General features: G+C 65.8%; 1 protein-coding gene across 2 annotated transcripts; it reads right to left on the bottom strand.

Moving 5' to 3' along the window:
- Positions 1-992: 992 nt before the first annotated feature.
- CAMSAP2 (calmodulin regulated spectrin associated protein family member 2) lies at positions 993-23,880 on the bottom strand. 2 transcript variants are annotated; one of them, XM_036440174.2, is made up of 18 exons: positions 23,229-23,880; positions 14,547-14,806; positions 14,097-14,258; positions 13,419-13,502; positions 11,237-11,269; positions 9,902-10,040; positions 9,431-9,570; positions 8,965-9,058; positions 7,992-8,058; positions 7,533-7,600; positions 7,299-7,368; positions 4,776-6,789; positions 4,051-4,187; positions 3,273-3,493; positions 2,938-3,010; positions 2,302-2,417; positions 1,620-1,738; positions 993-1,417 (listed from the first exon to the last, which is right to left on the bottom strand). In XM_036440174.2, exons 1-18 carry the CDS (start codon positions 23,368-23,370, stop codon positions 1,112-1,114), a joined length of 4,245 nt encoding a protein of 1,414 aa, XP_036296067.1. In that variant the 5' UTR covers positions 23,371-23,880; the 3' UTR covers positions 993-1,111. The 2 variants fall into 2 exon arrangements, with proteins under 2 accessions (XP_036296067.1, XP_045438424.1); XM_045582468.1 differs by lacking the exon at positions 11,237-11,269.
- Between the last annotated feature and the right edge of the window lie 2,634 nt (positions 23,881-26,514).

The raw sequence follows: 26,514 nt of genomic DNA, 5'->3' as shown, positions 1-26,514 counted from the left end.
CTCACATGCAGACAGCAGGTCAGGCGCAGTTTGAGCTACACACACATCTTGCACAGATACTGGGGGGGGGAACCTGCGAACTCTTTACAGCTGTAACAAATATACATAAATATGAGGACATAAATTACAGTACGGAATCGACAGCATCGAGGACGTTGGTGACAGACTCGGGGCGGCCCCGGCCGACATCCAGCCGACTCTCTTCATTGCGTGCGGGAGTCTCAGGAGATGCCAGTGACATAACGACGCGGTGAGTCTCCATCCTCCTGGCGCGCTGAGGCTCCCCTAGGCCCACGGCCGCTGCACCCACACGCCCAGGCCACGTGACCGTCCGCATCTTCCTGAGACGAGGCTGCCCGGGGACACCCACGCCCACGGCAGGTGTGTGCTCGCTGAGCCGCCCGCTCCGGTGCGGTAAAGAAAAGCCAACGTGAGGAACGCAGGGAAGCTGCTTTAAATGAAAGTGTAGCCCTTGAACAAGTGTAAGTTCTAACGGAGTCTGGACGTCAGTTATAAATAAAAGAAGGAAAAGAGCCGCCCCGCCCCGCCCCGGCTCAGGCCCGACCCCGGGCGCAGAGCAGACAACACTGATCACCGCGGCGCGTTCTCCGGCTCCTTCCAGCGGCTGGGCGGACCGCACGGGCCTCCCCCGGAGCCGAGAAGCGTTAATACTGTGAGGGATGGACAGACGTCTGACACCAGGACACACGAGGGCCGTCAGCCCCACGCGCGTTCCCCGAGGCCCAGGAAGGCGTGGGGCGGCCACGTCCGTCCCCCGTGATCTCCCGGGAAACACACACGAGGGGCCTCGGCATGAACCCACGGGGGAAAAGTATCAAAATAAACCCTCTGAGGACAAGCGCGTAATGGAAAGTGTTTAAAAAAGCAACAGGTAACCCCCGTTCCGGACGGCCGTCCCCGCCTGCAGTCCAGCGTGTGGGAGGTGGTGCCCGTGCCCCGCCCGGCGCCGGGCGCCGCGGGCCCCACCGGCGAGGAGACCCGCCCCGCGCGGTGAGCGCCAGCCCGGCAGCGGCTGTGCCCGGCGGTTGCAGCGTCCGCGGGCGCCCGGAGGCCCCGGCGGGCGGCGGCGGCCACGAAGTCCGGGACCTGCCTACGCCTTGGCGGGCAGCAGCTTCTTGGGCGTGACGGGCCGCTTGCTCTGCCACAGGTGGCTGTGGATGGTGACGGCGTCCACGCTGGCCGACAGCGTCTTGGCCGGGATGTGGCTGAACTGCTTGCGGTCCGAGTTGTACTTGTAGAGGCCCGCGATCATCTTCTTGCTGATGGCCTTGGGCCCGATGCCCGTCAGCTTGGCGATGTCCTCCGTGTCCGGGCAGTACGTGTACAGGGACCGGAACTGGCAGCCGGAGTCCCGGAACAGAATCAGGAAGTTGTTGGCGTCCGACTTCTCCATCTCCTGCGGGATGGACCACAGGGCGCACTGAGCGCGGAGCCCCACGCACGGCGCACAGGCCCTCAGAGCCAGGGCGGCGGGAAAGGAAGCCACGGGACCTGCGCCCACCAGCGCGACCCCGACCCTCCCCGCCGTGCGGAGCCACGTGTGTCCCTCAGGGCAGGCAGCCCCGGCGCCGTCCTCCTGCCCGCCCCCGGCTGCTCACCTCGAGGATGCGCCTCTTCTGGCCCTCGTTCACCTTGCCCGCCAGGCAGCAGTGCGCCAGCGCGTTCTGGATGATGTGCTTGTTGGACTTGGCGCTGGGCTCCTTGTAGAGCTTTGGTCCTGCGGGCGGATGGACGGCAGATAGCAACCCCGAGCCAGAGGACAGCACGCCCCCCGGCACCACGGCCACAGGCACCCGGCCTGGAACCCGGGCCCACACGCACAACATGGCGGCGACCCCTCTAACGCCACTGCAGTCCCTCCTGGACGGGGCCGATGCCCACCCCGGGGCCTTCCCCTCACCTGCCAGGGGCCACACCCCTCCCCGCACCCGGGAAGCTCGGTCCCAGCGGCGCCTGCCGGCCGGGGCTGGGGGCCGATGGAAACGGGGCTGGGTGCCCCCGGGGCTGGGTGCCCCCGGGGCTGGGGGCCTATGGACACGGGGCCGGGTGCCCCGGGGCTGGGGGCCGATGGACACGGGGCCGGGTGCCCCGGGGCTGGGGGCCGATGGACACGGGGCTGGGTGCCCCAGGGCTGGGGGCCGATGGACACGGGGGCGGGGGCCCCGGGGCTGGGCTGATGCCTCTCGGCCTTCAGATCCACTAAAGCCGCCCGGTCCCAGGGCGGCGTCTCTGGCCCACGACAGCCCAGACAAGGCCGGAGAGCAGGTCCGCGGCGCCCACCTGTGTACTCGGTCCCCGAGGCCACGGAGGACGTGGTGGACGTGTTCTCCCAGTCCTTCTCCCCGTTGCGGCTGCCGCAGCGGCTCGGCGACAGGAAGCCCTCCACCGACTCCGACCTGAAAGCAGCCACGCGGCCACGTCTCAGACGCCGGGGGCGTGGGCGGTGAGCGCGGTGTGGGCTGCCCCCTCGCACCTCCCACGGCCGGGGCACCGCTGTGGGCGCTCACGGCTCCACGTGGACCGGACGGCGGCCGGAGGAGCCGGCACAGGAGTGCGGCCCCGGGTTCGGGACATGGTGATGGGGTGAGGGCAGCCGCCCGGGGCGAACAGGGGTAAAGAGGAGGCCCTTTATATTCGGCAGAAAACAGCTGGAGCCGGTGCCCTTTCCGGTCCACAGCCCGTGGCTTTGCCAGGACCCCGCCTGCTGCCGTGTCTGTGGTTCATGGAAGTGACTCATCAGCGTCACTGGTTCCAGACCCCGCTCCCTGGAAGGCGGACAGACCCCCGTGCACACGTCCTAACCGCTCTGTTCCAGTCGGCTCAGCCTGTGCGAGCTGGCGGCTGTGACCTCACCCTGGAAGACGGAAGTCCCCCCCCTGGGACAGCGGACAGATGGACGGACAGAAGGGCGGATACCTGGGCGTCCTCTTGCCGGAGTGCACGCTCTCGCTGTCGCCCGTGTTCAGTGACGCCAGGGAGAGGCTGGAGACTGAAAGACACGCTAACGTCACGCCCTGAGGGAGCAGCCCTCAGGACTCACATGCATGCACACGGGGCGGACACACGTGTACACGGGACCCACCTGCATGTGTACACACACCCACACAACAGCCACACGAGCACCTGAGCCGCCCGGCTCCCCAGACGGGAGGTGTGTGGACAGTCTCGGCCAGTGGAGCTCCGTGCAGTCACGTGACCATGTGCAGTCACGTGACCATGCCCACAGGCTGGCGCCTCGCCGCGCGCGTTACCTGGCGGGCCCTGGGTGGGCGTCTTGGGGGGCTCCGCGTGGTCCCTGTGCATGGACTTGGGGCGCTGCTTCTTGGGCTTGGGGGGGGCGGGGCGGGGCCGCAGCACCGTGTCCATGTCCTCCATGAGCTTCAGCTGCTTGCGCCGCAGGTACTCCTGGCGGATGAACTCCCGGCGCGCCCGCTCGTCCTCCTTCCGCTGCCGCTCCTCCTCCGTCTTCCGCCTGCAAACCAGCAGCTCTAACCACTGACCCTCCTGTCCCCCCCTCAGACCGCGCCCTCCCCCGTCCCTCCTCCCCCGTCCCTCCTCGCGGCCGCGCCCTCACCGCGTCTGCTCCTTGCGGAGCTCCAGCTCGGCCTCCCCTGTCCCTCCTCCCCTACCCCTCCTCGCCCGGCCCCCTCACCGCGTCTCCTCCTTGCGGAGCTCCAGCTCGGCCTCCCCTGTCCCTCCTCCCCGGTCCCTCCTCCCCTGCCCCTCCTCGGCCTCCCCTGTCCCTCCTCCCCGTCCCTCCTCCCCGGTCCCTCCTCCCCTGCCCCTCCTCGCCCGGCCCCCTCACCGCGTCTCCTCCTTGCGGTGCTCCAGCTTGGCCTCCCCTGTCCCTCCTCCCCCGTCCCTCCTCCCCATCCCTCCTCCCCTGCCCCTCCTCGCCCGGCCCCCTCATCGCGTCTCCTCCTTGCGGTGCTCCAGCTCGGCCTCCCCTGTCCCTCCTCCCCCGTCCCTCCTCCCCCGTCCCTCCTCCCCATCCCTCCTCCCCTGCCCCTCCTTGCCCGGCCCCCTCACCGCGTCTCCTCCTTGCGGTGCTCCAGCTCGGCCTCCAGCTGCTGCCGGCGGAGCTGCGTCTCCTTCTCCCGCCGCAGCCGCTTCTCCAGCAGCGCCGCCCGCTTCAGCGCCATGTCGTCCTCCGCCTTCTGGTCGTCCTGGCGCGGCCACGGAGACGGAGGGTCAGGGGCCCACCCCCTCCGCCTCCGTTCTGGCTGAGCCTGACCCCCCTCCCTCCAGCCCCACACGGACGTTCCCGAAGGTGAGGGAGGGAGTGCACGGAGGTGCTGCGTCCACCCGGTGGCTGAGGACAGACTCTGGTTCCGAGCCGGGGACTCAGCTAGAGCCAGCCGCCACGGACAGGGGGAGGGACAGAGGCGCGCCTTCCCGACTGTGTTTAAAGGCACGGAAAGGCCCTCACGCTGCCCCGGAGGCGGCAGTCACCCTGCGAGCAGCTCCGGGGGGCACTGCCGGCCGGGCTCTGCAGGAGCAGGAGGCTCCACCTGCCCCACCCGCCAGGCCGACAGCTCCGTGTGCGGGAGAGAGGCAGAGGCGCAAGGCCAGCACCTCCGGATGTGCACCGTGACCGTGACGAGAACGTTCTAGAAACCAGCGGGCCGCGTGTGTGGAGGGCCCGGGGGAGAAGCCGGCTGGGGCTGGGGCTGGGGCTGGGGCCTGGGCTGGTGGGCAGAGCTGCCCCGGCTCCTCTCCCCTCGCCCCCGCCGGGCGGGTGGGCGGGCGGGCACCTTGAAGAAGAAGCCGCAGCACACTTTCTGCTCCTCGTCCGGCGGCTCCCGGTCGCTCTCGCCGTCCTCCCTCTCGGCGGGCACGTCCGCCTTCTCCAGGGCCGTCAGGTCCGAGAGCGACACCTCGATGAGGCTGGCGCCCTTGGGGGCGGCGGGCGGGCCGGCGGGCCGGGGGGCGTCGGCGCCGGGCGTCAGGCACACGGTCTCGGTCACGGGCTGGGCCAGCACCTCGGCCACGCTGGCCGGCACGGGCTCCCCCGGGGGCCGCGCGGGCGGCTCGGGGGCCTCCGGGGGGCCGGGCCCGGGCTCGCCGTCGCCGAAGCACACGAAGGAGCGCGTCTGGATGGGCACCTGGCTGGGCGAGAAGCGCCGCAGCCGCGGGAGGCTGTCCACGGAGCGCGGCGGCGTCAGCGTGCGCGTCAGCGGCGCGATCTTGAGCTCGCTGGGCCGCGGCGCCCGCGGCGTCCGCACCGAGAAGGACGCGCTCTTGCGGGGCAGGGGCAGCGGGGCCGGGTGCGCGGGCCGCGGGGGCTCGGGGGCCGGGCCGGGCCGGGCGGGCCGGGGGTCCCGGGCGGGGCGGGGGGGCTGGGGCTGGGGCGGGGACACCACCCAGGCCTGGCGGTCCCGCATGCGCATGAGCGCCTCCTGCTGCTGCGCCAGGCGCTGCATCTCCTGCTGCAGGAAGCCCAGCGAGGCGTTGAGCTTCTCGATGGAGCGCGTGTACTCCAGCACCTCGCCCTCCGCCGGCTCCTCGCCGGGGTCCCCGGGCGCCGTGGGCGAGGGGGGCCAGGGGCCGGCCGCGCCCTCCGCGCCCTCCTTGACGTCCGCCAGGCCCGGGCCGCGCTGCCCGCCGGCCCCGGGCTCCGGCTCGCGGAACGCCTGCTCGTCCTCGGCGCCGGCCGCCTCCTCGCGCAGCGGCGCGCCGTCCCCGCGCCGCTTCACCACCGAGAGGAAGGCCGTGCGGCCCATGCGCTGCCGCTGCCGCGTGAAGGCGGCCTCCACCTTGCGCTTCTGCGCCTCGATGGCGCGGCGCTTCTCCTCCAGCCGCATGCGCAGCTGCAGCACCTCCGAGGCCAGCAGCTGCGCGCTGTCCCTGCCCGGCGGCCCCGCGTCCTCCGCGCCCGGCGCCCAGCCCACCACGTGCGGGATGTTGAGCTCCGAGCCCTCGGGCGTGGTCTTCTGCGAGCTGCTGCCGCTGCTGCGGCCGTCCGTGTGGTTCAGCTTCCGGAACTTCTGCTCGGCGAAGCTGGTCATGCGGACGCCGGAGCCGGAGGAGGCGCTGCTGCCGGGCTGGGAGCGGGTGCTCACGGAGCTGGGGCAGGGGCTGGGCGCCTCGCGCAGCAGCTTGGGCGCGTCCTCCGTGTCCGAGTCCAGGCTGACGGTGTAGTCCCGCAGCGAGGAGTCCTCGTCCACCGTGCCCGGCAGGTCCTCGGACGGCACGTGGATGCCGGTGTCCACCTCGGTGTCGTCGGTGCCGGGGCTCGGGGCGCCGGCGGGGCTGGCCAGGGGGTCGGGGCTGGGCGGGCGCAGTTGCAGGCCAGCGGGCGGGGGGCTCGGGTCCTGGCTGTGCAGGAAGAAGCCGTTGGCGACGTGGCCGGGCGGAGCCGCCGGGGGGCGCTGCTCTGTGTCGTGGATGATCTGCAGCGCCTCCTCGATGCTCGGGGTCTCGCCGGGGCCGCCCGGCTCGCCCGGGAGCAGGCCGGGCTGCAGCGCCCCGTTGGGGAGCCGGGGGCGGGAGTTCTCGCCGGAGCCGAGCTTGGGCGGGGGGTGGGGCACGTAGGTGGGGAAGCCCCCGCGGGGGTCGCCCAGCTCCTCCGCGATGCCCCCGGCCTCGCCCTCCCCGTTGACGGGCTGGAAGGTCAGGCTCTTCCTCGTGGTCTTGGCTGCCCGGCCATGGCTCAGGGACAGCCCCTCGTTGCTGACGGAGCGGGGGATGCCCCGGCTGGGGGCGCTCCTCGGCGCCGTGTTCTCTTTGTCGAAGGAAATGTCGAACGAGACGCCGTGCACGGACGACCTGAACGAAATCCAAAGAGAAGACCCTTCAGTGATCCCGGGAGAGAAATGGCTTTTACGATCACAGTCTTCCCGGCACCTGCAGAGGCCGCTCCGGGCGCCCGGGGGGACCCGAACCCAGGACGCTCCAGTCCCTCCTGTCAGCGGTAGAGTGTGCGGGTGACCCTCCGCGCCCTCCCGTGCACTGTGTGTCACGTCATGGAGACTGGGAACCCTGACGACACAGGACACGTGAGCACAGAGGAACTCCCCCCCCTCCCCCCCCCCCCCCCCCCCCCCCCCCCCCCCCCCCCCCGATATGTTCCAGCCGCAGCTGGCTGGATGCACGGGGTCTCCTCCTCAAGGTCAGGTGAGGACATGACCTTCCCCTCGCAGCCGCGGCCGGTCCCGCCCACGCCGCCCCCTTCCCGTGAGAGGCTCGGGGAAGGCGCTGCGATGTGACCGACGGCAGAGGGGACAGACGGCGCAGCGCTTCCCGGTCACGTCAGACGGACGGAATTCCCCGCTTACCTCTTCTCCTTCGGCCACGTCCCTATGAAGCCGTCGACGTAAGACATGGACGAAGACCTCCGGATTCCTCCTTCGCATGGAGAAAAAAAGTCATTGCGATCACATAAAAAATGTAAACTATAGCGACTGAACAGAATTCACACCCTGGGTGTGCGTGTCCGTTCACGTTCACTCTCAGGCGTCCCGCAGTGAACCTGCTGACGTGGCATTCCCTCGGCTTTTCCGATAGATTACCTGAGGCTGCAGGAGGCTGGGGGCGCGCGTGTCTGGAAGACAAGCGATGAGGGAACACATCTCCCGCGCTGCAACGCAAACCGAGACACCATTACAAGGTTGCAGCCGCTGTTACAACGTCACAGCCGCTGTTACAATGTTGCTGTGTGCTTCCGCTCTGCGTGGAAACTGTACACAGGCGGCTGAGACCAGACAAGCGTGAAGGGGACCATAGCCAGGCGTACGGTGGTACGTTAATCGGTGACAGGTGACCACCGGAATCAGGGGGTGACCACACTTAGGTAAGGCATGCAAATGCTGCATCTCTATGCTGTACACCCGAGACCACCATGACCAACAGGAGACTGTATCCCAGCCAAATTGAAACACATTACGCCGGCTTTTTCAGCTCAAAGTCCCCGGGGGAGGCTGAGGCTCGGGGCTCCGGGGTGAGTGGCCAGCGGGAGGGGAGGGGCCTACCTCGTGGGGCCCGGGGAGCTGTCCGCGGTGCTGGCTCGGGCGTCCGGGGCGGGCGCTGCAGGCTCAGCTGCGACAGAGACAAAAACCCTCAGCGTTACACACACGGGCAGCGCGTTTCCAACACCATCTCAGGAATTCCAGGCCACAGATCACTTTAACCTCAGCTTCCCTTACTACGCACAGGGAAATCCCAGTCTATGTAAAGCTATCTTCTTTTAAAAAAAAATCTTTACTGATTCCCGAGGGAGAGACAGGAGCAGTAACGATGAATCATGGATGGGCTGCCCCCTGCACGCCCCCTCCTGGGGGTCCAGCCCACAGCCTGCGCATGTGCCCTCTGGATCGAACCCTGACCTCCTAGTTCAGTCAAGGCTGAGCCACTGAGCCACACTGGCCAGGCCTTTATTTCTGACGGCTGTTAGCATGTGCAGTCACCAGATCCTGGTACTGCGGTAACCACACACACACACACACACACACACACCTTCCTATGGTCTAAGGACAGGTTCAAACGGCACATGGAAGTGGATTCTGGGTAACCATGGTGAAAACAGAATCTCAGCGGGGACGAGAGCCGGGCTGGGTGCACGATGCAGAGAGAACGCGGCCGGCAGTCGGAGCTAAAAGCCCGCGTCCCAGCCGCTGCCGCTTCCTCTCCGGCGTCAGCCCCGCCCGGAGCACCTGTGGCTTTCACCACCGCCCGCGTCCCCATGCGCCCACCCCCGCGCGCACCCGCATACACACACACACACACACGCACGCACACGCACACGCACGCCCCCGGCGCCCGCCCCACACTCACCCTCCAGCCGGGTGTATCCAGGTCACCGCCGAGCCTGAGCGGACAGGGCTTCCCCCGCCGGAGGGGCTGAGTGCCACCGGCCTCCCGCTCACGCGCAGGACACTCGGCGGGGGAGGGAATGGGGCGCGGACACACGGACACACACACACACACACACACGCACGCACGCACCTCCCTGTGCACGCAGGACGCGGGGCTGCACGAAGGACGGCTTCACCACCTCGAACCACCAGAAGAGTTCCGCCATGAACACCAGGTAGTTGCTCTGGAGGGAGGAGGGCAGACGGTGAAGTGCAGCTGCTCAGGGGGCTCCTGCTCGCTGGGGCGGTGGTACCGTGCGTGGCCACCAGAGGTCAGCAGAGGGAGGGACAAGGGTCCCAGCACCGCAGCTCACAAAGGACGGTCAGCAGGAGTGACCTGCACCCAGTGCATTTCCCCTCCAGCCCCTCTCTCCGGCTCTGACGATATTCACGCAGCTGCATACGGCTCTCCCTCCCTCCCTCTCTCTCTCTCTCATGTGTGGCTGTTCCAGAAGGCCCTGGCTGACTGACAGCTCCTGCGGCTCCCGGAGCCGGGTCCCGGGGGAAGGGGGAGGGGGAGGGGGAGGGGGAGGGGGAGGGGGAGGGGGCGGCCGCACCTTGATGGACGCAGCGGCGTAGAGCATGTCCTCCAGCGAGAAATGGCAGCACTGGGTCAGGTGCTCCTGGCAGAACTCCTGCACCAGCTGCAGGTTGTACAGGCTGTCAGCCAAAGACATGGTTTCTTTCAAACAAATATCTTCAAACGGGAAGAGAGCGAGGTGAGCACTTGGGGTGGATTGGAAAACACACGTTTCAGACCCCACTTCGCGACTCCGGGCGTGCACGCACACGCACACACACGCATGCACCTGGAGTCTGCTTAACACACACGCACACTCACTCAACACAGAGCAAGCACGCCTCTCGCCGCCCCTCGGTCACAGCGATCACCCAGCTGACTGGAAGCCGCGCCAGCCGTGACCACCGCCCGCGTCCCCATGCGCCCACCCCCGCGCGCACCCGCATACACACACACACACACGCACACTCACGCACACGCACGCCCCCGGCGCCCGCCCCACACTCACCCTCCAGCCGCACCACGCTGGGGCAGTAGAAGTGGATGAGGGCGGCCAGCGCGCAGCCGTCCGCCCCGTCCTTGAGCAGGTTCTCCACCAGCGGGATGCAGGGCAGCTGCCGCAGCGTCTGCTCCTTCCGGTACCGCGCCTGCAGGCAGCGGGGGAGCGCTCAGACGGGCACACGGGGACGCGGGTGCTGTGGTCTGACACAACCCAACGCCGTGTCACCAGCATCCTCTCTTCTCAGCACCGGCGCCTCGCCACGTCACTCACACACACACAGACACACCACACACACACACACACTCACACACACACACTCACACACAGACACACCACACACACGCGCTGCGGAAAGCTGCACTGATGACTGCCTCCAGCCGGCAGCAGCCGGCGTGCCCGGCTCACCCTGGGGCGGAGGTCCCAGCCGGCAGGGATCATGGCTGCTGCCGTGCTCTCTGCCCAGCACCTTCTGCTCAAGGCGCACACACATACACACATGCATGGATGCATGGACAGATGCATGGACACGCTCAAGCTCAGGCACAAGCACACACACGTGTGTGTGGACGTGTGCGCGCGCACACAGCTTTGCTGGGCTTCAGCAGTGAATGTCCATGTTTACAACATCCGCCAGAGACGTGGAGGCACGCCAGACACTGTGAGTGGGCCAACCCCAGACTCAGCCCTGGGAGACCAGCCTCCGGTCTCACCAGAACGGAAACGGGAAGTCCGAGCTGGTGAGGACCGTTGGTCACGTTCTAGCACAGGTGCCTACAACTCATCTGAAGAGAATTCTTTCAAAAATGTGACTTTACAATACAAACTATCCACGCATGCAATTCACATTCACTCCCACGAACGTCATTAAAACGAATGCTTTTGTCCTAATCTGTGTGGCTCAGTGGATAGAGTGTTGGCCTGTGGACTGAAGGGTCCCAGGTTCCATTCCGGTCAAGGGCATGGACCTTGGTTGCGGGCACATCCCCGGTGGGGGGGGGGGTGCAGGAGGCAGCTGATGGATGTTTCTCTCTCATCGATGTTTCTCACTCTCTCTCCCTCTCCCTTCCTCTGTGTAAAACATCAATAAAATGTACTGAGAAAAAACAAACAAAAAAAACATGCTTTTTAAAAACCTGGTCATGATGGTCTGTGGTCACTGACAAGATAAGCAAAGATGCTTTCATGTCAAACGCCTGCAGGCTCCAGCCAGCTGTGGCGGGGCTCCACCTCCCTGCCCAGTGTCATGCCTGGCGTCCCTCTGCGTGACTGACAGCTACGTGTGACCGCATGGCAGGACACGACAAGGCCACGCTACGATCACGGTTCTCAGGGCACACTTACGGGCACCAGCTTCCAAAACCACTTGGAGGGAGACTTCAGAGGAGCAGCGGAGGGGAAGGGAAAGGAAAGTCGTCAGGGTTAGTGTCGGTGAAGCTGCAGACTTCCCACCGCGGGCCCAGTGACGGCCCGTAACCTCTCCAAACGCCGGGTAACACTCCAGCTTACAGCCCACAGTCCGTTTACAAGCAGCGCACACGGACAGAAACACGTTACACCCGTTAAGTTCATACAGACAGCAGCGAGGACAGACCTGCTGACAGCGGGATCCTCGTAAATCCAGGAGGGATGGAGCCCGGCTACTAGGGCGGGGTCTAAGGGAAGGTCGCCCAATCAGGCTGCCGAGGCCTCGCAGTATTTGGTGGAAATAACAGCGTGAAGAGGGACCCAGGTAAGCAAGGAGTCACATGTGAGGGTGACGGGGCATGTGAGGGTGGCGGTGCATGTGAGGGTGGCGCACTGTGAGAGCCTGTGTTTGTTCTGTGTGTTCACACACGTATGGAACACCCGCGTCGATGAGAACATTGCAGGTTTTCGACACCAGGTTCCCAGAGCAGGTGCCAAAGAACACGGGTCTGGGATGTCAGCGCCTGCCACTCACAGCAGGGCTCAGAGGTCACGCGTGTTTGGGAGACTGATGGCAGGCTCTCCAGGGGCCTTTATGTCGGGAAACGGGCCTGTCATTCTGAGGGGCCCCGGGGGGGCGGGGGAGGGAGGGAACAGAGGGTACGGGGGACAGCATCTCCTCCCAATGGCCCTGACGGCAGAGCCCTGTCTCCCAGGCACTCGGCGCTGCCGGGAGAACCGGAGTCAGACACAGCGGGTGAGGGTTTAGGCGGCGGCTCGCATGGCGGCGGAGACCGGGAGAGGAGGCTGTTCTGAGACTCCACCTCGAGCGGAAGCAGTTAGAACGCAGGGGTGTCCCTTCTCCAAGGCACTCCTTCCCCCGTGCCGGCCCGAGAGCCCCTCACCGATATCTCTCTCTCTGAAGAGGGGCAATGACACCGAGCAGACTCGTCCCTTTAACGTCCTGAGACACAGACTCTCGAGACAGTCAGTCTTATAAACGTGAGGACACAAGCCCGTGGACCCAGCCCCTGCTCTGCTGGCTCCAGCAGCACGTCCGCTGCACGCGTCCCTGCGACCCAGTGCCCCACTTTCCGCGGCCCCTCGCACGCTGGCACGCCGGCCTGATTACACGCCATCACAGGGCGGACGCCCTGACCTATTTCCATGTTCCATACATGTCACCGGGTCCAGTCCGCACCTGGAGAAGGCCCTCCCCGTGTTCACGCCCACAGCCTCCCCGTGTGCACACCCACAGTCTCCCCGTGTTCACGCCCACAGTCTCCCATGTGCACGCCCAGTCTCCCGTGTGCACGTCCACAGTCTCCCGTGTGCACGCCCACAGTCTCCCGTGTTCACGCCCACAGTCTCCCCGTGTTCACGCCCACAGTCTCCCCGTGTTCACGCCCACAGTCTCCCCGTGTTCACGCCCACAGTCTCCCCGTGTTCACGCCCACAGTCTCCCCGTGTGCACGCCCACAGTCTTCCCATGTTCACGCCCACAGTCTCCCGTGTGCACGCGCACAGTCTCCCGTGTTCACGCCCACAGTCTCCCGTGTTCACGCCCACAGTCTCCCGTGTGCACGCCCAGTCTCCCGTGTTCACGCCCACAGTCTCCCCGTGTGCACGCCCACAGTCTCCCGTGTGCACGCCCACAGTCTCCCGTGTGCACGCCCACAGTCTCCCCGTGTGCACGCCCACAGTCTCCCCGTGTGCACGCCCACAGTCTCCCGTGTGCACGCCCACAGTCTCCCGTGTGCACGCCCACAGTCTCCCGTGTGCACGCCCACAGCTGCTGGGACTCTGCGGCTAAGTCGGCCTTCCTACACGCCATCACAGGGCGGATGCCTGACCTGTTCCCGTGGGGCTCCATGCATTTCACCAAAGTCTAAACCACTGTTTTTTCCAAACGAAGCTCAGAACCTGAGCTCAAGGCGCTGGCAGTCTCCTAAGCACCACCGTCCACTCCCCTCTGCCTGGTGCTCCACGGAGGTCGTGTTCCCGGCATGGCTTTCCGGCACTGGCACCGTCACCAAGAGCCAGTGAACTTTCCCGGGGCACCGGCCCGCGTGGGCGCGCCCGCAGCCGCGCGAGGCCCGTTCTGAGCGGAGACGCGTACCTTCTGACCGCCGGGCGCTTCCGCTGAGTGGTGCTCCCTCAGCTTCTGCTCCTGCTCCAGGATGTCCTTCAAGTGCTCGTTCACCTGCCGCACACAGCCCCGGAGGGAAGGCCTGTCACGCGCCTCCCGCGCCTCTGTGTGTCAGCAGCGCCCCCTCCAGGGGACACCTCCCCTCCCGGCCGGAAGGAGGCGCCTACGGGGGCTGCGTCCGCTCGGGGGGGGGGGGGGGGGGTGAGCGCACGGACTCAGAGGCTGCCCAGCACCCCTGCGGGTGGGACAGGCCAGCAGGAGCCTCTCTCCTCTCCCTTCCCCTTTGGGGGGGAAAAGAAAGTTAGAAAAAGAAAGAAAAAGACATTTAAGAAGGGGGTGGGGTGGGGTGGGAAATGTTAACAAGATTGCACAACCTGTGCTCTTGCTGTGACCTAGAACAGAAGGTAATGAAGTGTCTGTGCTCGGGCGACACCAGCTGTGAGCAGCAGAGACAGACCCCTCGGTCCTGTGGGGGCGGGGGCGGGGGCGGGGGCGGGGGCGGGATGGGGCGGGGAGAGCCCGTGTCTGGCGGCCATCTTCTCCGGAAGAGGCAGGGAGCTCGGGGTCCCTCCCCACCCGCAGTCCCCGCGGAGCGTGAGCGAGGACCTGCCTTCTGCCCCCCCCCCCCCCCCCCCCCCGTGCACCCACCTTGTTCATCCAGTACATGACGGCGTCCTCGATGTCGTAGGGCAGGTCGGTGGCCTGGAGGAAGGGGGCGTACCGCTGGGTGCACGCGATGACCCTCTCCACGCTCACCATCTCCGCCGTGTAGGCCATCATCAGCGTGTCCATCATGGCCAGGTGGGCGCTCTGCAACGGAGCGGGACAGCTCAGCCGCCCGAGGTGCTGGGGACGTCCCGAAATCCGAGAGCCGCCTCCCGCCCTCCCCTTCCTCTCTGACACCGATAAGAACATGTAAAGGGGGCACCGTCCTGCAGGGCCCTGCCTGCATGGCCCAGGCCAGCTCTGCAGAAAAGCTCATGCTTCGCAACTGCACGAACACACATGACAGGCAGAGGCTGGCCGGGTCACGCCGGCCGTGCGCGGACAGGCGCTCCCCCCCGCCCTCCGCCCCTGCCCCGTCGGGACGGGGCTCACCATCTGGATGGGCCTTCGCTGCAGGTCCCGCTCGGTCACCAGCCGCTCCTGGTCGGTGACGTACAGCCCCTTCTGCGCCAGGGCCTGCACCACGGCCTCGTGGCCCACCAGCGGCTTGGCCGCATCGCTCTTGAGGATGAGGCTGCCCGCGCGGCAGTACAGCTCGGCCGACAGCAGCAGCTGCACCACGGGCGGCTTGATGTGCTCCTGGTCGTACTGGTCCGTGTAGAAAGGCTCCCGCAGCTCCTCGGGCACGTGCTCTGGGGGCAGAGGGGGCGCTCCAGGCTTCCGCAGAGGACGCGTGTGCCCGGTGTGGCCCTGCCACCGCCGCCAAGGCTCCCGAGAGGACGGCAGCTGCTCGCTCCCGAAGGAGCGGACCGGCGGTGCCGAAGGCGAGCCGGACAGCATCCCCCGGAGCCAGCACTCGGCTCTCACACGGAGGAAGGCGGGGAGGGCGGGGAGGGGACGGCACCCACGCCGAGTGCAAATATCCACGCACAGCTGGGCCCAGGCGGGACGCCGGAAGCGGGTCAGCAGTAGCCGGAGCGATCTGGGATCTGGGGGCGATCTAAAAATAGCCGCCCACTGAATAATGGAAAGCAGGCTCCTCCCGCAGCTGCAACCACCAGCGGCCACCGGCTGCCCGCTGCTGGGCAGGGGACACGCTCGCTGGGAATCCACCTAGCTTAGCACCCAGGAGCCGAGGGACACCTCACCCAGCACCCAGGAGCCGAGGACCCACCTCACCCAGCACCCAGGAGCTGTTTCACAAAAATGGCGAAAGATCCCTTTCCCCCCCAGAGAAGCCGCGGCGGCAGTGACTGTTCCAGAGCAGGTCGCTGTGCACATGTGCATGTTATTTCTATTGACTTCAGAGAGGAAGGGAGAGGCAGAGAAACACCCATGATGAGAGAGAATCAGGGATCAGCTGCCTCCTGCACGCCCCACACTGGGGATGGAGCCCACAACCCGGGCCTGTGCCCTGACCGGGCATCGAACCGTGACCTCCTGGCTCCTAGGTCGACGCTCAGCCACGGAGCCACGCTGGCCGGGCCCAAGCAGGTCACTTTACAGCCAAGTCTTATTTTTTTTTTTTTAATATATATTTTATTGATTTTGTACAGAGAGGAAGGGAGAGGGATAGAGAGTTAGAAACATCGATGAGAGAGAGAGTCATCGACCAGCTGCCTCTTGCACACCCCCTACTGGGGATGTGCCTGCACCCAAGGTCCATGCCCTTGACCGGAACCGAAACCGGGACCCTTCAGTCCCCAAGCCGACGCTCTATCCACTGAGCCACACCGGTCCCGGCCCAAGTCTTGAGGAGTCACGTGCGACCGGGAAAGGTCTCATTCTACCCACAGGCGGACTCTGTTTTCAGAGCAGTTCGGGCTTGCATCACGTTTTGAAACCCGTGAACCGAAACGCGCGCTGGGAGATAAACAGGCACGGCGATAAGAGGTTTCGCCCGCTCCCGGTGCGGCCCAGATAAGAGGGATCCAGGGAGCACCCTCCCGGGCCTGCCAGGGACGCCGACGGGTTTTCTCGTGCCCAGCCCGGCCCAGCCGCCAACCGTGCAGTGACCCTCCGGCTCTGGGTCCGAACCCGCCAACGGGCACAGCGTGCTGCCCCAGGCGACGGCCGTTTTCTGTGAGGCTGGGTGGCTGCCCGCTGCAGCCGAGCGCCCGGAAGGGAAGGCCCCCTGGCCGCTCTCCGCCCCGGCGCAGTGTCCCCCTCAGAGCCACCTCTGCGCCCAGCAGCCCGGCTGCTCCTCCCCACCCTTCATGGGGGCTCTTCCCATCGCTCAGCGACTGGCACCTCCCTGCCCCGGTGCTCTCCATTCCCTACAGAACAGTCACTGCCTACGGCTCGGGTGCTCAGGGCGCCTCCGCCCGCCGCGGGGGCCTCCGGACGGCAGCATGTGTCCCTGTCCGGGTCCTGGCCCCGAGGACAAGGACGAGGACCAGGACGGCCCGCACCCCGCGCCCGGGAGTGACTCAGGGCAGTCTTCGGAGCAGAAGCCAGGGAAGAGCTCGCTCCCTCCTTCCCATCACATGTCGGGCGGGCGGGCGAGGTGCTGGGCCGGCAGCATTCCTCTGCTCTGCAGTGACCACACCTCCCGTGACCACACCTCCGGCTGCTCATCTCTTCCATCTCTTCCCCATGGCACAGGAAGCCTCACTCCACCACACACACACACACACACACACACACACGCGCGCACACACACGCACACGCACACACGAAGGGGAGACCGGAATGACCTGTGGGGGCCGGAATGGCAGTGTGGGCAGGAGCCGGGGGTTCCCATCTCCCTGTGGAGACAGTGAGGAGGCTGCGAGCTGTGTGTGCGCCCACTGGGTCTCCCTCCGTCACCAATGAGCACAGCCTCTAAGCTGCCTCATGAGACCTGCCCACGAGAGGAGCAGCTCCTGGAGGAATGACCCCTGCAGTTCCCTCCACACCCACTGCCATCTGGGCCTCCCCCGCCCCCCCTCAAGCACTGGAAGTGCTCGCTGCCCTGGATCCTGCTGCAGCGCCTTCTCGCCCGGGGACCTCCTCCCCTCCAGGTGCTCTCGCATTTACACACAATTCCACGCTGTCATCCCCCCCCCCTCCTCCTCGGCCGCCTAGGCTTCTCAGAGACGTGGCCAACATGTCAAGTTCAAGGTTTCCTCAGACAATGGTGGCGTGCTTCCACCCAGAAGCTCTCCCCTTCCCCCCCGCCCCCACTGGCCAATGGCATCACGACTCACCTCCCAGTCTGACTCTCAAAAGCTCAGGGGACCGCGTGCGCCCCAGACCTCCGGTGGCCTCACACTCGCACCCACTGCCTTCAGTTCAAACCCTCCCTGGACCCCAAGTCCGGTCACCAGAACCGGGTCCCTCCCTCCGACCTAACGCCTCGTTCCCACCAGCCTGCCTTCCACCCGTGCCGGGAGCTTCTACCCATGCCGGACAGCCTCACCCGCGCCGGACAGCCTCACCCGTGCCGGACAGCCCCCACCCGTGCCGGACAGCCTCACCCGTGCCGGACGGCCTCACCCGTGCCGGACAGCCTCACCCGTGCCGGACAGCCTCACCCGTGCCGGACAGCCTCACCCGTGCCAGACAGCCCCCACCCACGCCGGACAGCCTCACCCGTGCCGGACGGCCTCACCCGTGCCGGACAGCCTCACCCGTGCCGGACAGCCTCACCCACGCCGGACAGCCTCACCCGTGCCGGACAGCCTCACCCGTGCCGGGAGCTTCTACCCATGCTGGACAGCCTCACCCGCGCCGGACAGCCTCACCCGTGCCAGACGGCCTCACCCGTGCCGGGTGGCCTCACCCGCACCGGACAGCCTCACCCGTGCCGGACAGCCTCACCCGTGCCGGACAGCCTCACCCGCGCCGGACGGCCTCACCCGCACCGGACAGCCTCACCCGCACCGGACGGCCTCACCCGTGCCGGACGGCCTCACCCGCGCCGGACAGCCTCAGCCGTGCCGGACGGCCTCACCCGTGCCGGACGGCCTCACCCGTGCCGGACAGCCCCCACCGCGCCGGACAGCCTCACCCGCGCCGGACGGCCTCACCCGTGCCGGACAGCCCCCACCGCGCCGGACAGCCTCCACCCGTGCCGGACAGCCTCACCCGTGCCGGACGGCCTCACCCGTGCCGGACAGCCTCACCCGTGCCGGACAGCCTCACCCACGCCGGACAGCCTCACCCGTGCCGGGAGCTTCTACCCATGCTGGACAGCCTCACCCGCGCCGGACAGCCTCACCCGTGCCAGACGGCCTCACCCGTGCCGGGTGGCCTCACCCGCACCGGACAGCCTCACCCGTGCCGGACAGCCTCACCCGTGCCGGACAGCCTCACCCGCGCCGGACGGCCTCACCCGCACCGGACAGCCTCACCCGCACCGGACGGCCTCACCCGTGCCGGACGGCCTCACCCGCGCCGGACAGCCTCAGCCGTGCCGGACGGCCTCACCCGTGCCGGACGGCCTCACCCGTGCCGGACAGCCCCCACCGCGCCGGACAGCCTCACCCGCGCCGGACGGCCTCACCCGTGCCGGACAGCCCCCACCGCGCCGGACAGCCTCCACCCGTGCCGGACAGCCTCACCCGTGCCGGACGGCCTCACCCGTGCCGGACAGCCTCACCCGTGCCGGACAGCCTCACCCACGCCGGACAGCCTCACCCGCGCCGGACAGCCTCACCCGCGCCGGACAGCCTCACCCGCGCCGGACAGCCTCACCCGCGCCGGGCGGCGGTCAAGAGCAGACTCCGCTCGGAGGGGTGGTGTGATGAGCTCCTGGCCTCTGGCCTGGGCTCCGCCAGTGTAACGGGAATGACTGCCAGTTTCCAGCCCCTGACCAGCCTCCTTCCACCCTGCCTCCTGGGGTTCAGTGAGAGAAGACAGGGAAGTGCCGGCCACGGGAGGTGTAATTCCCAGTAACTGGGAGCAGCCGGTGGGCATGCTCAGCGGTTGAGCATCAACCTATGAACCAGGAGGTCACGGTTGGATCTCTGATCAGGGCACACGCCTGGGTGGCGGGCTCAGTCTCCAGCAGGGGGCGTGCAGGAGGCAGCTGATTCATGATTCTCATCACTGATGTCTCTCTCCCTCACCCTTCCCTCCCACGCCAGCCTCTGCTGTGAGCCCCCTGAGGCCCGCCCTCACCCCCATGAGCGCGGCGGGCTCCGTGGAGGCAGCCTGGGCCCAGCACGTGCTGGACAAACACAGAGTGTCCAGTGTGTGTGTAAGAGCAGCGCCCTGATGTGCTGAACCAGACGCCGGAGGGAGACGCCATGGGACAGAGGGAAACGATGACGCGGCAGGCATGAGGAAGTGCCCACCACGCTCTCCAAACCAGACCTCAGTGCGGAAGCTCCGCGCCACCATTTCCTCCGCGGCCGGGGGCGCAACGCGGGGACGGCCTTGTGGGGAGAGGGGCAGCGGGCTGTCCATCAGAAGGCGCAGGCTGCCTCCTCCTCCGGCCCATCGCTCCCAGTCCTGAGAAGCATCTGTTTACTGGTTACAACGCATCCAAACAAGCTGACGCCTGACCCTCAGAGCCGGGTCTGCATTCTTCCACAAAATAAACAACTGGCAGCTGGAGTCTGGAGAAGGATGGGGTTCACAGCTGACACAGGACCCGGGCTCAGCGACGCCTCCGCCTGTCTGCTTTCCAGGTAAGACGCTCCCGCTTTGTTTATTGTTACGGCTCAGACGCTTCCTTCTATGCCCACCATGGATTTCTGCTATCGTTTTCCTAGTAGGTGGCTTTTCAACGTCTGCTTCTAAAATGGACTGCTCTTGAATATGTGAAGTTAGACAGTTTATCATGGGAAAAGACAAAACCCTATGCCCGAAGACCCTATACCAATGGCATCATTAAAGAAGTGATTCTAGCCCTGACTGGTGTGGCTCAGTGGATAGAGCGTTGGCCTGCGGACTGAAGGGCCTCGGGTTGGATTCCAGTCAAGGGCATGGACCTTGGTTGCGGGCACATCCCCAGTTGGGGGGTGTGCAGGAGGCGGCTGATGGATGTTTCTCTCTCATGGATGTTTTTAGCTCTCTATCCCTCCCCCTTCCTCTCTGTAAAAATCAATAAAATATATTTTTATTTATTTTTTTATTTTTTATTTTTAAATATATTTTATTGATTTTGTACAGAGAGGAAGGGGGAGGGATAGAGAGTTAGAAACATCGATGAGAGAGAGTCATCGATCAGCTGCCTCTTGCACACCCCCTACTGGGGATATGCCCGCAACCAAGGTACATGCCCTTGACCGGAATCGAACCTGGGGCCCTTCAGTCCCTAAGCCGACGCTCTATCCATTGAGCCAAACCGGTCTCGGCAATAATAAAATATATTTTTAAAAAGAAGTGATTTTAGTAACCAGAGCAAAGGTGGGCTGATTTTCGAGTGATTAACTGACTATTAGGTGAGACCTCTGAAACATGTAGTCGGTTAGCATTCCTGCCTAAGTGTCTGCAGCAAATGAAGAACACTGACATCAGAAGGAGGAAAACGCCCTTTCCCCGTCCACACCGTACATTGTGCTCTGAGACGCTGGCTCGGAAACAAACAATCCGCCAGCACAGCACTGCTGCCGAGGCGCTCGCTTTGTCTCCATCGCGCTGAGGTCTCGGGGCTGGGGGTTTCCTGGTCTTTCGTACATTCCGACTGTTGCCAAGGCGAATGTTACTAAGTGCCAACAATACCCATTGAGGCCGCTGACAGGGCGAGAGGGCCGCTCTCTAAGGGAAAGGAGGCTGCTCCCAGGCTGGACCGGCACTCTTCACAGCCGCGGAGGAGAGCAGAGAGGCCTGCCGAGCCGGCAGGCAGCAGGGCTGGCTCAGCGGCAGAGCCTGAGCGCACGGGGCCCACCGCGGCCAGATGTGTCAGCGCCAGCACAGCACCTCCCGGCTGCTCCCCCGCTAACGGGACAGCCCAGCGGAGGAGGGTGCTGTGGGAAGCACGGAGCCACGTGCTCCCGTCCGCAGCATGCCAAACCCGGAGCCGGTCAGATCCCGCCCTCCAGCCTCGGGGAGAGAGTGACAGGAGCGGAGCCGTGCGGCCTCTCTGTGCACTGCGTGGGGGTGAGGGGGGGAGGGTCCTAGAAAGGGGGACACAGCACCGACATCACCGAGGTGCCAGGAGCCCCCAATCCCAAGTGGGCAGCTCAGTGCACAGCCCGGAGCCCAGGCCGGCCGAGCAGGGCTGTGCTTACATCCGATTCCTTCACTTCCTTTCTCCCAGAAGCGTGTTCCCTACGGGTCCCTCCGGGGCCCAGAAGCTAGAGGACGTGCCTGACAGACAGACAGACACACACACACACACAGGAGGCCGGTTCCGGTGAGGAGCCTCTCTGCCCATCCACACGCCATCGCACCCTCCGTCCCCTCCTCTGAAGACCCTCCCGGGGGTCCAGCTTCCTGGGCCGCTGACCCCAGCACCGAGACACACGCCCTCTCCTCCCGCGGGCGGCAGAGGTGCCGGAGATAAAACCGCACGGGCAGGCTCTGCGCCCCTCCTCGGGTCCCCGACATGCTCAGGCCCAGAGGAACCCGGACACGGACATCCCCCCAGACGACCTTTTAAAAAAATCACGTCTACGCCTGACGCCCGTTTTTAAAACGTATCAAAGCCCGAGGATCCAAGTGCAAAGAGAGCCGTCACAGGAATACAAATACACCCACGGGAAACGGGCCTGACACGGATTCAGATGATTTCCCGTCGCCGGGTTAGAGCCTCGGGCACCCCGGAGCAGCGAGCGCGCGTTAAACCCCGACCCGCCTCCTGTCACAATTCTAAAGGGGCATAAGCCACTCCCCACCCCCTGCCGCCCCAAACCATCTTCAAAAAATTCTAAAACTGATTTCTGAGGAGAAGGGAGCAGGAGGGGGAGGAAGAGGGAGAAACATCCGTGATGAGAGAGAATCACGGATCAGCTGCCTCCCGAACACCGCTCACTGGATGGAGCCCACAACCCGGGCCTGTGCCCTGACCGGGCATCGAGCCCTGACCCGCTGGTTCCTAGCTGGACCCCTGAGCTCCCTTCACATCCGGAGAAAAGAGTGTAACCCTGAGGCATTCCCCCAGCAAACACACCACACGCCCTAGAAGGATGAACCGGGCCCGGAACCTTCCAAAACGACCCTAAAAGCCACCGGACGGAACCGCCAGGCCAGAAGGGGCGCGGCCTCCGGCTCTCTCAGCAAAACTCCCGTTTTCCCAGCGACCCGGGCTCCCGGCCCAGCCAGAGGCCTTTTCCTGTTGTTCTGCGGCCCATTGGCGGCCACTGCCCGCGCCCTGGAAAGCCCTCTCCTGCTTGAAAAGTAAAAATAAAACACATCCCGCGGCGGGAGCGCTTCTTTCCCTCCGCATCCGTTCCGGGCAGAGGAGGAGAGGAACGGGTCTCCCGTAGGCCGAGGCGGACTGGAAGCGGCACCGGGGCTCAGCCGCGGCGCCCGCAACCTCGGCGAGCCACTCCGGGCGCCTCGATCCAAATGTCAAAATCCAGGCGGAGCTACGCCCCCCGCGGCCCGACCGCAGGGACACCGGCTCAGACTGGCCGGCGGAGCGGGCACAGCTAGGGGGGGTCGGGGGATGCATCCATGAAAACCAAAGGTCAGAACCGACTAAATTGCCCTAAAATCAAACCGATCCGCGATCCCCGATCCCAGATCCGCGATCGAATCCAAGGAGCCGGTCGGGACCATCTTCTCCCATCCCCCCCCCCCTCCTCCGACCAGGCCAGGGCGCCGGGCCCCGGCCCCGACCCGCCGCGCGTGTCCCTCCGTCCTCCCCTCCCGGACCCGCGGGCCGGAGGGCGGGGAGCGCGGGGCGCGGGGCCGGAGCGCGGGGCTCCCTCCCGGGGGTCAGGGGGACTGGGGGCTCCCTCCCGGGGGTCAGGGGGACTAGGGGCGCCCTCCTGGGGGTCAGAGGGGCGCGGGGCGCCCTCTCGGGGATCAGAAGGGCGTGGGGCTCCCTCCCGGGGGTCAGGGGGACGGGGGACGCCCTCCCGAGGGTCAGGGGGCGCGGGACTCCCTCCCGGGTTTCAGGGGGCGCGGGGCTCCCTCCCGGGGGTCAGGGGAACTGGGGGCGCCCTCCCGGAGGTCAGGGGGCGCGGGGCTCCCTCCCGGGGGTCAGGGGGGCGGGAGTCAGGGCGGGGGGCCGCCTACCTGAGCCGAAGGCCTTGGCCACCAGCCAGGCCAGGTTGCAGGCGACCTTGGCCCGCGGGAAGTCGTAGTGGTCGAAGGGCTTGATGGCGGGGACGATGAACGTCCGCCGCAGCTCGCGCGGGTCCCCCGCGGCGTCGCCCATGGCGGCGGGTGCGGGCGCCGGGCCGGCCTCACATGGCGCGCGGGGCCGGGGCGGCGCGGGGGCCGCGCGCGGGGAGCCCCCGCCTCCCGCCTCCCGCTCCGGCCGCCGCCGCCGCGAGCGCGCGTGAGCCGCTCCCCTTTGTCTGCGCCCGGGCCGGCGGGCGGCGGCTGCAGGCGCGGCCGGGCTCAGCGCCGGCGCCGGGGCCCGGGGCCCGCCATGGCGGGCGCTGCCCCTCGGGCCGCGGCGCGGGGGCGCGGGCGGGGGCGGCCGGCGGCGCGACGCTCCGGAAACGTCAAAATCTCGGCGGCCGGCCTCCTCCGCGCCCCCCGCCGCCGCCGCGTCCGCCGCCCGCCCCGGAGACGCCGCCGCCGGCTCCGGCTCCCGCCCGGGCCGGTGACGCCCTCAGGGCTTCCCCCTGTCACGCCCGGTGCCTCCGATCGCGGCCGCCGCCGCCGCCGCCGCCGCCGCCGCCGCTGCGGTTTTCCGGCTGCGGCGCTGGACCGAGGGAGCAGCCGCGGGCACTGAGCATGCGCCCTCGCGCGGCCACGCCCCGCACAGGCCCCGCCCCTTCAAGCCCCGCCCCCAGCCCGGCTTTCCCTCAGCCGCGAGGCTCCTCGCCCCGGGGCGCGGCGCACTGAGCATGCGCGCTCCGGAGGCCACGCCCCGGGGAAGCCCCGCCCATGACAGTCCCCGCCCCCTGATCCGCCCCAGCCCGGCTCCCCTTCAGCCGCAAAGGATCCCCGCCCCAGACCCGGCGCACTGAGCATGCGTGGCCTCGCTTTCGCCCCACCCACACCCTCGGCCACGCCCTCGTGCCCGCCCCTGACTGGAGCCCCTCCAGCCGCAGGCACCGCCTCCCGGGCGCACTGAGCATGCCCAGCTCCGTTCCCTCCCAGGCCACGCCCGTGGCCACGCCCCCTGTCATATTTCTCCAGCCGCTGGCATCTCCGCCCTCACTGAGCATGCGCCGCCCTCTGCAGCGGGTCCCGGGTCCCCCGCGTTTGCTTTGTGATCAGCTCTGGATGGATGGATTGCTCGCCTGGGCGGACATCCTCCGCGTCCCGGGCGCTGGGCCGCAGCCACCGCCGCTGCTGGGGAGGAAAGGGGAGGGAGGGAGGGAGGAGAGAGGCCTGGGAGGAGCCAAGAGATCTGGTATGGATGCAAACGCCGCTTAGGTGACACGGCTTGGCTTCGAACCTGCCCAGCACGCACCATTCTGGTTAGTCCTCCAAGGAACCCTCAAAGGTGGTGGCCGCGAAACGACGGAGGTGATCCGCATGCATTCACTCACAGGGTAGGGGGTGCACGAGGTTGAAGGATCGGTAAACCCTTTTCTTCTCCTCCTTCTTCTTAACATATTTTATTGTTTGTTTGTTTTTTTACAGAGAGGAAGGGAGAGGGATAGAGAGTCAGAAACATCGATAAGAGAGAAACATCCATCAGCTGCCTCCTGAATGCTCCCCACTGGGGATGTGCCCACAACCAAGGTCCATGCCCTTGACCAGAATCGAACCCGGGACCCTTGAGTCTGCAGGCTGATACTCAACTACTGAGCCAAACCAGCGAGGACAGAAAAAAAAAATAAATAAATCAGCCTGTAGCACACAACTAGGAAACTGGCAGATCCAAACTTTGAATCCAGGACTGTCTTATTCCAAAGCCCGTGCTTTAATTATCAGAGCCTCCCTGGAATTACTTGCCCTTAAGATAGAAACAAGAGCTCTGCCTGGTTTGGCTCCAGATAGAGTAGAGCATAGGCCTGGGGACTGAAGGGTCCTGGGTTCAATTCCGCTCAAGAGCATGTACTTTGGTGGCGGGCACATCCCCAGTAGAGGATGTGAGGAGGAGAGGAGCTTTGGGCCCTACTGTCTAGAAGAACAGCCTGGCCAGGCCCCACTGGGTGTGTCTCCGTGGCTGAGCGTCCACCGAGGAACCAGAAGGTCAGGGTTCGATCCCCGGTCAGGGCACAGGCCTGGGTTTCGGGCTCAATCCCCCGTGTGGAGCATGCAAGAGGCAGCCGATCCATGGTTATTTCTCATCCTTGACGTTTCCGTCTCTCCCTCCCTCTCCCCTCCTCTCTGAAGTCATTAAAAACACATCTTTAAAAATAAAAGGGTAGGCTGCTCTGCCAGCAGGCTCTGCCCCTTTAATCCCGTTTAATCCCTGCAAATGCTCACGGTGAACCCAGGAGGCCCGGGGTAATCCCTGCTGGCAGCGTGGGCCCGGAGAGGAATGTGCGTGAGGGCGATCCTAGGCCGCAGGGCGGCTGAAGTCATGTTTCCGTCACTTAATGACTGTGAACGGAGTCCGTCTCACAGGCACAGGGGCCCATAAAGTTAACCTGCGGGTCACAGCGCCCACGGGGGTTCGACTCCATTCGAGGGCCTGTACCTCGATGGCAGGCTCCTCCCCGGCCCCGCTGAGGGCGCGTGCAGGAGGAAACCAGTCAATGAGTCCTCTCCCATCGATGTTTTTCTCTCTCCCTGTCTTTCCCACTCTCTAAAAACCGATGGAAAAAATGTCCTCGGGCGAGGATTAAATAATGAGACGAATCCTATAATAAAAGCGTAATATCCTAAGAGCAGGGTTGCCCGTTCAACCAATCGGCCGTACAACCAATCAGAGTGTAATATGCTGCCCTAACCAGTGTGGTTCCGTGGACAGAGCGTCGGCCTGTGGACTGAAGGGTCCTGGGTTCCATTCCGGTCAAGGGCATGTCCCTTGGTTGCGGGCACATCCCCAGTGGGAGGCAGCTGATTGATGTTTCTCTCTCATCAATGTTTCTAACTTTCCCCCTTCCTCTCTGTAAAACAAAAATCAATAAAATATATATTTAAAAACAAAGTGTAATATGCTAATGATATGCTAAGGCCACTCATCCGCTCACTATGACATGCACTGACCACCAGGGGGCAGATGCTCCAACCCATAGGTTAGCTTGCTGCTGGGGTCCAGCCAATGAGGACTGAGTGAGATGGGCCAGACACACCCTGGAGCCCTCCCTGGCTGGCCAACCACCCACATTGCTCCCTGGCCATGCCCACCCCCCAACCCCCCATCCTGAATCCGTGGGGTCCCTCTGCCTGAACTGCACCCTCTCACAATCAGGGACCCATTGGGGGATGTCGGAAATCCAATTTCAGC

This window comes from Pipistrellus kuhlii, unplaced genomic scaffold (genome assembly GCF_014108245.1).
Source record: "Pipistrellus kuhlii isolate mPipKuh1 unplaced genomic scaffold, mPipKuh1.p scaffold_m20_p_163, whole genome shotgun sequence".
NCBI lineage: Eukaryota > Metazoa > Chordata > Mammalia > Chiroptera > Vespertilionidae > Pipistrellus > Pipistrellus kuhlii.
This window is presented reverse-complemented; position numbering and strand designations above follow the sequence as displayed.